This window comes from Sminthopsis crassicaudata, chromosome 1 (assembly GCF_048593235.1).
Source record: "Sminthopsis crassicaudata isolate SCR6 chromosome 1, ASM4859323v1, whole genome shotgun sequence".
Lineage (NCBI taxonomy): Eukaryota > Metazoa > Chordata > Mammalia > Dasyuromorphia > Dasyuridae > Sminthopsis > Sminthopsis crassicaudata.
In genome coordinates this window covers 729,797,038-729,809,700 of record NC_133617.1, presented here as the reverse complement: position 1 = coordinate 729,809,700, position 12,663 = coordinate 729,797,038, and the positions used below count along the sequence as shown (strand labels likewise).

The 12,663-nt window shown below is 38.8% G+C and overlaps 1 protein-coding gene across 18 annotated transcripts in view; it reads right to left on the bottom strand.

The window, feature by feature from the left end:
• Window positions 1-1,034: 1,034 nt before the first annotated feature.
• MAGI1 (membrane associated guanylate kinase, WW and PDZ domain containing 1) overlaps window positions 1,035-12,663 on the bottom strand; it is a 696,381-nt gene continuing 684,752 nt past the window's right edge. For 12 of the 18 annotated variants that reach the window (XM_074284171.1, XM_074284156.1, XM_074284157.1 and 9 more), the window contains 5 exons: window positions 10,508-10,601; window positions 10,309-10,369; window positions 9,522-9,668; window positions 6,906-7,044; window positions 1,035-2,089 (listed from right to left, as the gene is read on the bottom strand). In XM_074284171.1, coding sequence (XP_074140272.1) covers window positions 1,308-2,089; window positions 6,906-7,044; window positions 9,522-9,668; window positions 10,309-10,369; window positions 10,508-10,601 — 1,223 coding nt within the window. In that variant the 3' untranslated portion in view covers window positions 1,035-1,307. Of the gene's footprint in view, window positions 2,090-4,770; window positions 4,860-6,905; window positions 7,045-9,521; window positions 9,669-10,308; window positions 10,370-10,507; window positions 10,602-12,663 lie in introns of all 18 variants that reach the window. The other 6 variants (XM_074284160.1, XM_074284158.1, XM_074284163.1 and 3 more) reach the window with 2 other exon arrangements.

Sequence of the window (12,663 nt, the reverse complement as noted above, 5' to 3'; positions counted from 1 at the left end):
TCACCACACTACTTGCATCTTGAAAAATTACAACTCGAGAAAAAGAAATGAAAATAAGAAAAAACAACACCCCCAAAACAAAACAAACAAACAAACAAACAAAAAAAAAAAAAACTCTTGCATTTTGTTCTGCTGTCCAGAGCTTTTCAAGCAACAAAGTTAACCAGGGCGGGAGCTTCCCAACCAGATTGGGTGAACTTTCCCCCAGTGGCTTCTTTGGTCATCCTGGGAAATATTTTTTCTTGCATTCACAAGGCATATCCTGCTTGTCTCAGGAAGAATCAAACAGTAAAATAAAACAAATTCCAAAATTTGTCCTTCTCCCCTCCCCAAGTCCCTTAAAAATTCTGGCAAAGAATGTCTACTGGTTTATGGAATGAACGCACCCACTGTCTATTGGGGATTTCAAATGCCTCTGTTATATTGTGTGTGGACCCCCGTTTTCTGGTTGATATCCTGCTTCTAAGAAGATGATACAACACAATCTTGGCATTTGGTCCAATTGCCTCTAGTTGTAGAGCTAAGCTGTGGTGGCGCTGCCTTAATGTGACCTTGGTAGGTGTTGAAGATTCTTAATGAGCTTGGTGGTCTATACTTGCGTCACGGGTGTGGCAGCCCTGGCTCCTGTCCCATTATCTCCTTACCAGACAGGAAAGATACAAACTGTTGGTTGAACCAGCGCTAAATCAAAAATCAAGTAAATCTCTGCTTAGTCTTCATATAAATATCCTTCATCATAATAGTAGTCTCTTCAAACAGTTAATTCATTTTGAAGATAGCTTTCTATTTCTTCAGGAAGTGTCCTCAGCTCCTACTGGAATAATGCTTTTACAACCCCTCCCCCCTTTCCCCATTTCCCATTTCTTTTCAAAACTTCCAGATACAGTATAGCAGGAAATCACTAAATAACAGTCTGAATCCAAATAATTAAATGTAATCAATAAATTTCCTTTCCTAGAGGAATTACTGGCTGCCCCATTTGACTATGAGAGGGAAAGGCTGCCCAGGCAAGGATGATCATCCATAACTCAAAATCGTATGTAGAAACACAATTTATATCCTTTAGGGCCAGCATTTGGCAAATAATTTTCCAAAAAAGTATACATTTAAAAATACTTTCTTTAATATGATACATCAGGCACAACACTTTCATATATTTTTCTTATATGTTTCATCTGCATAAAATGTTTGTGGCTATTCTTTAAGATCATCAGGTATTGGATGCTTTGTTACATAAGAAACTAAATAATTTGTTACCCTCTTAAAATCTTTAACCCTGTAAAGGCTGGAACGTGATGCTAAAAGGCTCAGATACTGAGGTCAGTGCTGCATTCTTTAAAAGGTCTCCTTCTCTGCTCAGGGGGATGTTTGGAGCTTCTGTTCATCTCTGACTTCTGATTGGGGCCCTCCCTTTCTTTATGACTCATCTTATCATCTCGGTTTTTCTTCTCGGGTGACCGCTCTCTCCTTCTGTCCGGCGATCGTGCTCGCCTCCTCTCTGGTGACCGCTCTCTTCGTCGGTCAGACGACTTGGCCCTCCTCTCAGGCGAGAACTCTTTTCTTCGCTCTGGAGATTTCCTTTGATCCAAGAGTCTTTCCAAGGATCGTCTCCGTCTGTTGGGGGAGCCATCTTTTCTGTGGCTTGGCGACCATTCTCTTTTCTTACCAGGAGAAAGCTCTCTCCTCCTCTCGTGCCGTTCTCTCCGTTCCAAAGTATTGTCAGCACTCCTCGTTCCCTCTCTCCTCTTCTCGGGTGTTTTCTTTTTCGGTCCGTTGATCACCATCCTCTCCTGATGGGTTTCTTTCCTTCCCTCTGGTGTCCGTTCCTTTGGCCTCCCTGCTCCGGCCCCGTCAGGTCTTTTAGAAATTCCATTCCAAGTGTGGTGCTCATTGAGTTGTCTGCTATACTCTCTGCTGCTTTTTGGGTCTTTGACATATGCCCGCTTTTCCCCATGTTGTGATGATTTGTGAAGGTCTGGTGGATAACTGGACTCCAATGATGGGTGTTGTCGCCGATCGGATGGCCCGCTTTTCACTTCCGGTACATTTTGTGGACTTGTGGGGGGGCCGTTCCTGTCGCTGCTGGGGTCTGGAAGAAATGAAAGTAAGAGTTTGGTACAAGAGTCCTTTAGCTCCAGACACCATTCACTACATTTCAGACTCCATTAATGACAAAAACAAACAACCATTAAGACAGTCAGTAATGGAAGCCAACTCAAGCTTTGTTAATTTCAATGTAACTACAAATACAGGGAATTATTGATTAGTACTTGGGATGCTCTGAAGCTACCTATTCTTGTCCCCTTTGTTCCCAACATCTACAAACTTGCCTGGCTGTGAATCATTTCAATAATTACAGTATCGGTCAACGATTTCAGTTTCTGATGGGCACTGGATCCTGACTAGAGCATCAACTGGACAAAACTGAAGATATTTCTTTTCCTTTAAATATTTGTCCTTTTGAAAAGAAGTGCTTTTTTGGTGGGGAAGGAAGGAAGGAAGGGAGATGGTGTAGAGGAGTGGAGTCACATGGAAGAATAATTGTTTCTGATCAGTTCTGAGACCAGAAAATGCTTTCAGTTTCTCTTGTGCTAAATATAATTAAGGTTCAATCTACAAGAGCTAGTACTCTGCATGATACTATTCGGGGTAAATGAATGAACCCTTCTGATCCTATGTTTCCATGGCTATAATGTATAACACAGCTATATACAGGTACAGCCTTACCCATAAGGCTTTTATTAATGAAGGCAATAAGAACTCTTATGAAAAATGTCCAAATGATTTTCTAATAATTAGCCCAAATTCTATTCTTCTTACTACTGTTAAGGGGTTTGACCATGAGGATCCTTAAACGAGTCATCTGAAATGGCATGTAGCCATTTTCAATGACATCCCACAATTCTTTATAGCTAGCTACCTATAACTCTAAATAATACAGTGAAGTTTGCCTAAATGTAAATTACACACACACATGCATACACGCGCACACACACGCATGCACAAACCACCATTTGAGACAGATGCTCATGGATGATTTCTTCTACCACAGTAAATCATCATGGCAGTTGCAGAGAAAAAGTGAAATGCAGATGTTCTCAGCAAATCTCTCTCATAAGGTATCATTGTCCACATTATCAACACTCAAGGGCCCTCTGTGAACTGTCAGCCTCTTCTACCCCATCCTTCACTTCCACTAGAGTTTCAAGTTTGGGGCAGAAGATCAGTTAGCCACCTTGATGATGATTACAAATTAGAGAGGCCTGGAGCCAAACTGCCTGTTGTGTGATCCATAATCTCATTTCCTCACTTTTCCCCAAATCCTATTTAAAGTACCTGGATCAGGATAAAAAAGCTTCATTCATTCACCATCACAGGGAGGCAACTACTGTGGGCCAGATGCAAAATGGGTTCATTTAAAATGTAGGTATTAGAAAGGGAGAGACATTTTTTTTTTAATCCAAGGCTTGGGTTTCCCATCACAACTCTGTATTTGTACAAAAACTTTTCTTATTCTTCCTCTTTCTTTAGGGGATGGAGAGCCCGTTATAACTGACTGCCTTTAAGTACCAAAGGGCTTTCCCCTAACAAGAGGGATTGTATCGAGGATCATGGATTTAGGACTCCAAGAGACCTTAGAGGCCATCTGATCATGTCCCCTTCCCCATTTTACATATTAGAAAACTAAGGGCCAGAGAGATAAGGGATGTGCCTAAGGTTGCAATGGTCTCTAAGGCGTCTTCCAACTCTAAATCTGTGAGGCTATAAATGATATTTTAGTAGGATTATAGGATAAACATTGGAGGGGGCCTTAAAAGCCACCCAAGTAACTAATTCTGTTTAGCCCCAATGAGGAGACACTAGAAGCAGTGGGTAGATTAGCAGAGAAGCCAATTTTTGAGTGCTAATATAACAAAAAATAACCAGAGTGTCTAAAAGTGGAATGGGCTGCCTCAAGAGCATAAGTTTCCCTTTGAAACTTAATGACCCTTTGGGCATTTAAATTCTAGCCAGATGGTCATTCACCAGAGAGGATGGGGATGATTACAAAAAATGATAACAATAATAATAATAGGCATTCTTATGCTATAGAGCAGTGGTTTTCAAACTTTTTAAATAGGGGCCAATTCACTGTTTGGAGGGCTGGACTATAGTAAAAACAAAAACTCACACTCTGTCTCCGCCTCTCAGCCCATTTGCCCAACATCCTCAGCGGGCCGCATCTGGCCCATAGGCTGTAGTTTGAGAACCCCTGCTATAGAGCATGTGAATATAGAATTCACATTCACTTCAAGGTTTATAAAGTGCTTTACAAATGTTGTCTATCCTCTTAACAACTCTAGGAGGCAGCTATGAATATCACCCCCATTTTCCAGATGAGAAAACTGAGAAACACTGAGATTTAACAACTTGCTTAGGGTGACATAGCTGCTAAGTGTCTAAGGCTGGATTTCGACTTAGGTTTTCCTAACTCCAGCTCTGGCCCTTTAAATACTGTGCCATCGAGCTTTTTCTAGGTGGGAAGGGATACTTATCAGGTCCAGATCAAACCAGATGGCCTCCAAAGTCTTATTGTGATCCTGGTCACCTACTTACTTTGACAGGCAGCTAGATCAAAGCTTGAATAGGTTAGGTCATGTACTTACAATTTAAAGAAGGCAGGGGAGCGCTCAGAATGAATTGCCATACATATCAGTATAGAGCAAAGCAGAAGCAATGAGGGAATTAGGCCACAGCACAGAAACACCTAGGATTGACTTGGCTACAAACCGTAGTTTGGTTATGGCCCATAAGGTAGAAGCAAGCCTCCCCGAGCTTGTCATTTCTCATACATGCAGCGATATTAGGAGGGATCATCGCTGAGGAAGTGAGAGCCCAGCACCAAGAACAGTCAGAAAAAGAGAAAGAGAGAGAGAGAAAAGTTGAACATTTAGATTCCCTATAACAAAGGTGAAAGAAAAAAAAAAAGTAATAAATCTTCATTTGGTTATCTTAGGGCAAAGAAAGTTTATTTGTCCAGTCAGACAGTCTAAGGCGACACCCAAATAAGGCTGGAGAGACAGCAATTATGATAGTAGCATAATTAGACAGCCAAAAGGTGACTCAAAAACCCAAGACAATGAATGCATCCATTTTTTTTTTTTTTTTTAAACATCCAGAATAATGACACAGGCTGGTATAGAAAAGGCATTGACAGTTAACAAAAAACCAAAACAAAACCCAGAGTTCCATCCGCCCCCCTGAAGACCGCGACGGTGGTGAAATTAAGTACAAAAAACTCATTACAAAAATAGCCTCACAGAGGAGTGGGCCCCAATCGAGTAAGAAAAATATTGGAATGGAACATAGCATAACCAACCCACTTGTGACTCTCATTGATAGAGCTGAGGGGCTTACGCCCAAATGACACTTGCAAATGGTTACAGCAGCATGAGCCCAGTATATTTTATTCTTCCTTTGAAACTGCATATTTAATGATCTTTATTTTTAGCCCAAAGAACATTGGTGAATCTTGGATTTTTTTTTTTTTTTCCATCCTCAGTGCAACAGACATATACTTTGAGATGTGAAGCTGTACAGGGCGGTTACAATGGGTCCCCAACGACATGGTACATCCAAACAAGAGGAGCATAGAGGGAAGACAAAGAGGAAGACAGAATATCACACAGTTTCAGTGCCATCGTTGAATCTAGTGGTAAGAGGTTTAGTGCAGAAAGGTGTGCCCAGCCACCGCCTGGGAATGTTGAAAACATTCCTCCACTTGAGTTAGAATTCAGAGTCCCATTGGGTCATTTCCTAAAGGGGCCTTCAGCAGAACCTCCTGTTTTTGGCCCAGAGTATTCATGCCAAATGGCATATGCCACTGGGAAGGTGAGTGTTCCAAATGGGCAACCCCATCATATTGAGTGACACTTGATTCAAACATCTCAGCAAGTCCCAGAATTCAATTGTGAATTGTGCAGAGCGACTTTCAGAAAGGAGGTCTAAATAGTAGTTAGTATCCCTAATAAGGGGCAGCCAAGTTCAAGGGTATCCTTCAATCACAGTTTCTATAGAAACTTTGAAGACCTTTGGTTGGGAAGAGCCCTACATCTAGGGCATAATTTTTTTAAAACAATTATTTCAAATAAATAGGACATAATTATCATAATATACAATATTTTCCCCATCAGAACTCAGTGCTGTCTATTCAACTTGCGTCTCTAGCTATGATAAAGGAACAATAATGTATCATTTAGCTTTCCTTACAGGAAAGGTAGAGTAGCATCTTTTTCCCCATGATGAGCACTGGAAATGTGTTTCATCCTTTATCATTCAAAAATATATGACTAAATATTAACAGACTTTTTTTTGACAACAGTGGGCTCAGAAGGTCTGAATTTAGGTGGGAAGAGAAGGAGTGATTGTATACAGAGATTCAGAAGAGCTGAGAATTTCATGTCTCTGAATACAGACAAATTCAACGACAAAAAAAAAAAAAAAAAAAAAAAAAAAAAAAATATTTGTGCCTCAACATATCCCTCAGGAAACCTGCTTTCCTCCTTCTTTAAAAGAACAATGTCATTTTGTGCTAGCAATGGAACCACTGAGAAACAGTTTGGCACAGTTCAAACAAACATTCCTTCTTTCTTGATTGGTCTAGACCAAATGTTCTCTCTCTGATCACCAGAAAAGGGGGCTACGATGGGCTTGCCTAACTCTCCGCCCCAGTCCATGGAAGCAAGCAAAAAGGATGAAATGTGCAGAGATTTCAGAACAAGCGAGGCAATTAATCACGTGTTGCAAAAAGGTTGGTAAGACACTGGTGAGAAAGGAAAACAAAAGTAATTTCCCGCTGCGGCTCTGGAGACAAATTCATGGAGTGATGCCAGGGAAGAAAGGAAGGTTTTCATAGTTTGACCCACCATATTCCGGTACCGAGCCATCTCCTCGTTTCAGAAATAGACGAACTCTGCGGCCGCCATTTTTAATCAGTTCTATAGCCCGGGAATGCTTCATATTTTTTGTGGTTTCCCCATTGATTTCTAAGATTTCATCACCAATCTAAACAAGTTAAAAAAAATAAATAAATAAATAAAAGGAAGAAGAAAATCAAAGTGTCAGAGTAGGAATCTATCCTAAGTGACAGAATATTCTACCTTGCATTGAATGACTCATCTGCTTTAGGGGAAAAACTATGAGAACTACATAAAGGAATTCCAGGGTTTGGAAAAACATGAATTAAGCTATCTCCCCTAGTTAGAAGCCACACCTCATTGGAATGTTTAGGACAATCCACCCATTAATTTTGATGGCAACCTTGCAAATATGCAGGGAGTTCATTAGGTTTTAATTATAACTGAGTCAAACATCTCAGCACAAGAAAAGGAGTTTATATCAATAACATTCTGGTTAAAGAGGAGCTTTGTTCAAACATTTTTCTATAGAAACTTCTATGATCTGTGGGATGGGGGAAAATCAAAGTCATCCCTAGTCACTAACACATGCCCAATAACTATAATGTGACTTAAGCACACAGCCACAATGCCCCTCCCTTTGTCTCTTCAATTGGCTTCACCTCCCACATTGACTCTAGAGAACAAAATTAAAGTACCATTGACATAATACTGTAAGGTTTATGAAGAGATTATAGGTATTATATTAGTTGAGGATTACATGGATAGGCTTCTTGCTCAAGAGTTTGAGTGAATCTGGGTCAATGCTGCTTTAAGTATCTTCTCTCCTAAGTAGTTCCTCTCCCCACTTTTTTTTTCCTCCATCCCCAATATAATTTGTAAGAGAATGTACTGAATTATAGGTTAGAATCAGGGAAAGTCAAGAAATTTTCCTACAAATTTATAATCAGCTCCTTGTTCAATGCCACCAATAATTTTGTGCAATGATTCTTTGAAATTTTGAAGACTGAAAAACAACTGTTTGGACATATATATATAATTTTATTTTTACTTTAACATATTTAACATGTATTAACATGCCAACATGCAGGGAAGGAGGGGAAAAATTAGAACAAAAGGTTTGGCAATTGTCAATGTTGTAAAATTACCCATGCATATAGCTGGTAAATAAAAACTACTATTAAAAAAAAAAAAAAAAAAAGAAATTTTGAGGGTTGAAATCCTTTTAAAAATGGCAATTTTGAATTTCTTTTAGGAGTTTTGATTAATTATATATTTGAAAATGCCAAGGGTCTCATTGGACAGCAGAACAGATCAACTATATATCTGATTATTCTTTGATCTGGTTAAAACTAGAGATATCTACCTTTTCCCCCCTTTTCTTTCTCTTTTTTTCTTTTCTCCCTTCTCCCTCCTTTCTCTTTTTCTTCCTTTTTTTCTCTTCCCCTTCCCCATTTCTCTCCTCCCTTCCTCTTACCTTTCTCTTTCTCCCTATTTATGCACAGACATATAAAAATGCGTACATACTATATATACATAGCTATATAAATTTGATGAATTAGTAATTTTCTGCCATTGTATTATATAGATATGTGAATAAATCTATCTATATATTAATAGGTATATATAAATATATCTACTTATATACTGTCTAAAACACATAACCTATATGACTTTGTTTTAAAGGAGAGCAAATTTCAGTTCTAAGTGGTAACATGGAACAAATCCAAGTCAATCTTTTTTGCTGTGGCATTCTGAAGTCCTTACAAGACAGTCATCTCTAAGATAATGTAACTAGAGTCTAAATGCTTATGTTGTATTTTTTTTTTTCAGCAGTTTGGTCTAAGTTCAATTTGGGACTACTTATGAAGTTTGTGCAACCAGAATAAAGAACTTCTTCCCTCTTTGCAGTCCCTTGGCCCAGCATCCTTCCTTCTTTGCCTGCTTTTAGGGCAGATTTTTTTTTTTTTTTTCTTTCAACTGCATCAATGAATTCCCTTTCTTTGAAACTTATCCCAGCTTTCCACCAAAACCGAGCCCTGGGATCTTAGGAAAATCCCATAGGCCTCTTGATTCTTAGAAAGTGGATCTGTCCTTATAAAATGGGTACATTTTTAGATATAGTAAAATTGTTTTAGGAGTATGTTGATTTGCAAATAACTTAAGATGATAAGTTTTATTAATGACTTTTGTTACTGTTTAGTCATTTTAGTTATGTCTAACTCTTTGTGAGGACTTTCTTGGCAAAAATACTGGAATGGTTTGCCATTTCCTTCTTCAGTTCACTTTACAGATGAGGAAACAGCAAACAGAGTTAAGCGACTTGCCTAGAGTCATACAACTAGTTAAATGTCTGAGGCTAGATTTGAAACTCATGAAGATGAGTTTTTTTGACTTCAGGCCCGGAACTTTTTGAATACAGCCATCCTACCACTAGCCAGCATTGAACTTTTTGGGTAACAAATAAAAACAGTGAAGCAAAACCAACTGAAAGGGTAACCCTGTCTTTTGATGTAGGCAATGTTCTGTATCTATAGTTTCTCATCTCTCTGTAAAAACAAAAAAGGAAAAAAAAAAAAAAGGAAAGAAAATGTTTGTAAATGTAAGTATCCTTTTAATATATACCCTCATCTTTCCACATCTCTCTGCTGGACCATCCTCAGCTAATCGCAAGACATAGAGATCCATATTATACTCTCTGCCACCTCGAAGACTGAAACCAAATCCTTTGGCTCCTCTTTCCAGTTCAACAGTGTAGAAATCTTGGTCCTGCTGAAAGGCATGGAAGTAGAAGAATTGTTAAAATCTGTATGTCAAAGTAAGGTGCTCCCAAGTATTTTTTAGCCATTCATTCATTCATTCATGCATGTCATTGACGCATTCATTTTAGCCATCCATTCATATGCTCATTCATTTACTAATAGCCTAGAGCATGTACAGCATCAATTAAAAAAATAATAAAACAATTATGATTAAGAATTAATCCTATCTTTAACTGACCCACTTTTTACATTATATTTCTTTTGTGAGTCTGGTGCTTGGGCCATTCAACATTGACAAATTAATTTCCTCCTGGCCAAATGCACTTTGGGGTCATAGACCCTTCCAAGAGTGCTAGCATTGGCTATGAAAAGCTTTGCTCTTTTGTCTAGGGGGTTGTATTTGGCTTCGGTTCTTTTGCCCCCAGAAAATGAAAAAAAAAAAAAAAAAAAGATAGCCAACATATTTTTACGAACAAAATGTTAAACCTCAACTGGAGGTTTCTCAAACAACTGGATCTGAGGTTTTATGGCAGATAGTTATTTTATAAGGTTTATTTTCCCTGTTTTAAGAGTGTCTCACAAAATTAGCTTCAGTGAACCAGAAGCCAGAGTACCAGGTAAATGAAGCAAATGAAAGAAGCTGAGCTCACCTGGGCAGCTTGGGGGGCTTTGAAATCAAACTGTGATTCCGGCTTTGGTTTAGTGTTGTTCCTGTTGAATAAAGAGAGAGGGAGAGAAAGAAAAAAAAGAGCAACCCATGGGAAAACTGGGAAAGAATCAAGGGCAATCAATGGCTAGGCCAGAAATAAATGTAGAACATAAAGTGCATCTACATGTACAGAAGCTGACCTGGTCTCCTGGGCTCCTTGTTGGGAAGGAGTGTGTGTGGTGGTAATGGTGGCAATCTTTTCAGCATTGGTCAACAAAGTAGCATTCGAGGATTCTGCAGGGGGAGATAGGAAATCAAGAGTTATGTGGTTTCCTGTAGTCTGATCTTGGTCAGTAGTATTCTGTACCCCCAAATGATGTGCATTTACTTTGTGTGTATTTTTTATTTATCTGGGTACATATTGTGTTTCCCCTAGTAGAGTGTTAGCTACATGAAGGCAGGAACTGTTTAATTTTATGTCTGTTTCTCTAGTACATACAACAGTCCCTGGCACAATTTTTCTTTTTCTTTTTTTTTTAAAGACTGTATCATTAGTAATTTAAAAGACTGGATTCATCAGTACAGGGAAGTAGATTATTCTCTACTTCCCAACTTGGAGTTAAACATTTGCCTGAGGTACTGAAAGTTTAAAAGTCTTTAAAGGGTTGCTTAGAAGGTACTCGTAGCACACAGTAGGTACAAAATGAATTCTTGTTGAAGTCAACTGAGATGAAGGATTGGCCACAATCAGTTAACAGGCAGTGACTTTCTGTGTACCAGGCCCTGTGCAAGAGCTTACTGGAAGGGAATTCTATAAACAAATGATTTCAATGAGTCTGGAACATTCCAATAGAATTTTGGAAAAGTTCATGCCATGAAACTGCTATATGACCAGGCAGAAATGAAGCACGTCCATCAGACAGCACAGGATGGCCCAGAAGTCCCAAGACATGAAAGCAAGTGATTAAAAATGCTTAGCACAGTGCCCAGCACATAGTAGGTACTTAAGAAATGTTGACTTTTCTATCTCTGGTCAGATATGGTTAAACTCATCTGTGATGGCTGCTATGGCGGAAACTGAGGGCTTTCAAGTTGCAGTGGACTAAACCAGTCAAGGATTACTAGGTGAGCCTCTAAGAGTGGAGGGGACACCAGATGGCCTAAGAAGAAGTGAACTAGCCCTGGTTAGAAACAGAGGAGGTCTATACCAGTTAGAATGGCATCAGAGCTTTGCCTAGGCTCTGCACTGCCAGCCTGGGAGAGACAGGGAACTCTGGGTATTTAAAAAAATTAAACTAAAACTGAAAAAAAGAGTTATCACTGAAATCCAGCCCTAAAGAAGAGTGGTCTGTTAGAATTGGATCTCATCAACCAAACCTCTGTGTTTACACATTTCAGCTAGTTGCGGCTTCTGTTTGTTTTTTCCTACTACTAACTGCCGATAGTGAAAAGCGAACTAACAATATTCTGCTTACAAAAACAAAAGCACATCACGTCTTTACTTCTCTTTACTGGGTACAGTAGAAGATACTGGATTCTCAGGAGAACTTTTCCAGTTCTGTTAGTGAAAGATTAATTTTTAAACCTGCATTGTTAAGAGCCTGAACCTACAAGTGTAAATTGGCTATACCAAGCAGCCTACCAATATGAATACATTCTCATGTAAATTGCCTTTTCTTCTCACTAGACACATTCAGAAGCGACTTCATTAAAATCTCCAGAAATCTGCAGAGCAGAAGCTTGGAAAACACATCCCATGTATGGGTTTATTATCTACACAACGATGGGTCTGTATGCTGATTCTTTGTTCTGAATAAAAAAAAAAAAAAAGAATTCTCCTTTGTCCATGGTGATTGTGACCAACAGAATCATGGGTAAACAATGCACAAGTACCTTGGGTTTGAAGAAAAAAAATACATGTGTCTGATAGCATGTATACACTTTGAGAGAAAGGACTAACTGATTCATTTGGATTTGCTGTCTCCAAAGTTAGCACAGTGTCTGGCACATGGGAGGGACTTAGTAAATGCTTTTTGGGTTGAATATTTTTCGTAACTTTTTTAGGTTGGTTAGGGGAGATTTTATACAAACATACATACATATACATACATACATACATACATACACTATGCACATGCATGCATGTATATATATATGTATTTACACATATACACACATACATATAAACTGAATGGTTCAGATACATTTTCAAAGGACAGATTTGCACGGGTTGAGATTTGGATTTCATATCTAACCTTTTAGAGTGAATGTCATGGAGGGTAACTCGTTTTTTTTTTAAATTTCTCTAGCCAAGATACACCCCTGACTTGGAGAACCATTCTATCCAGTCTATCAT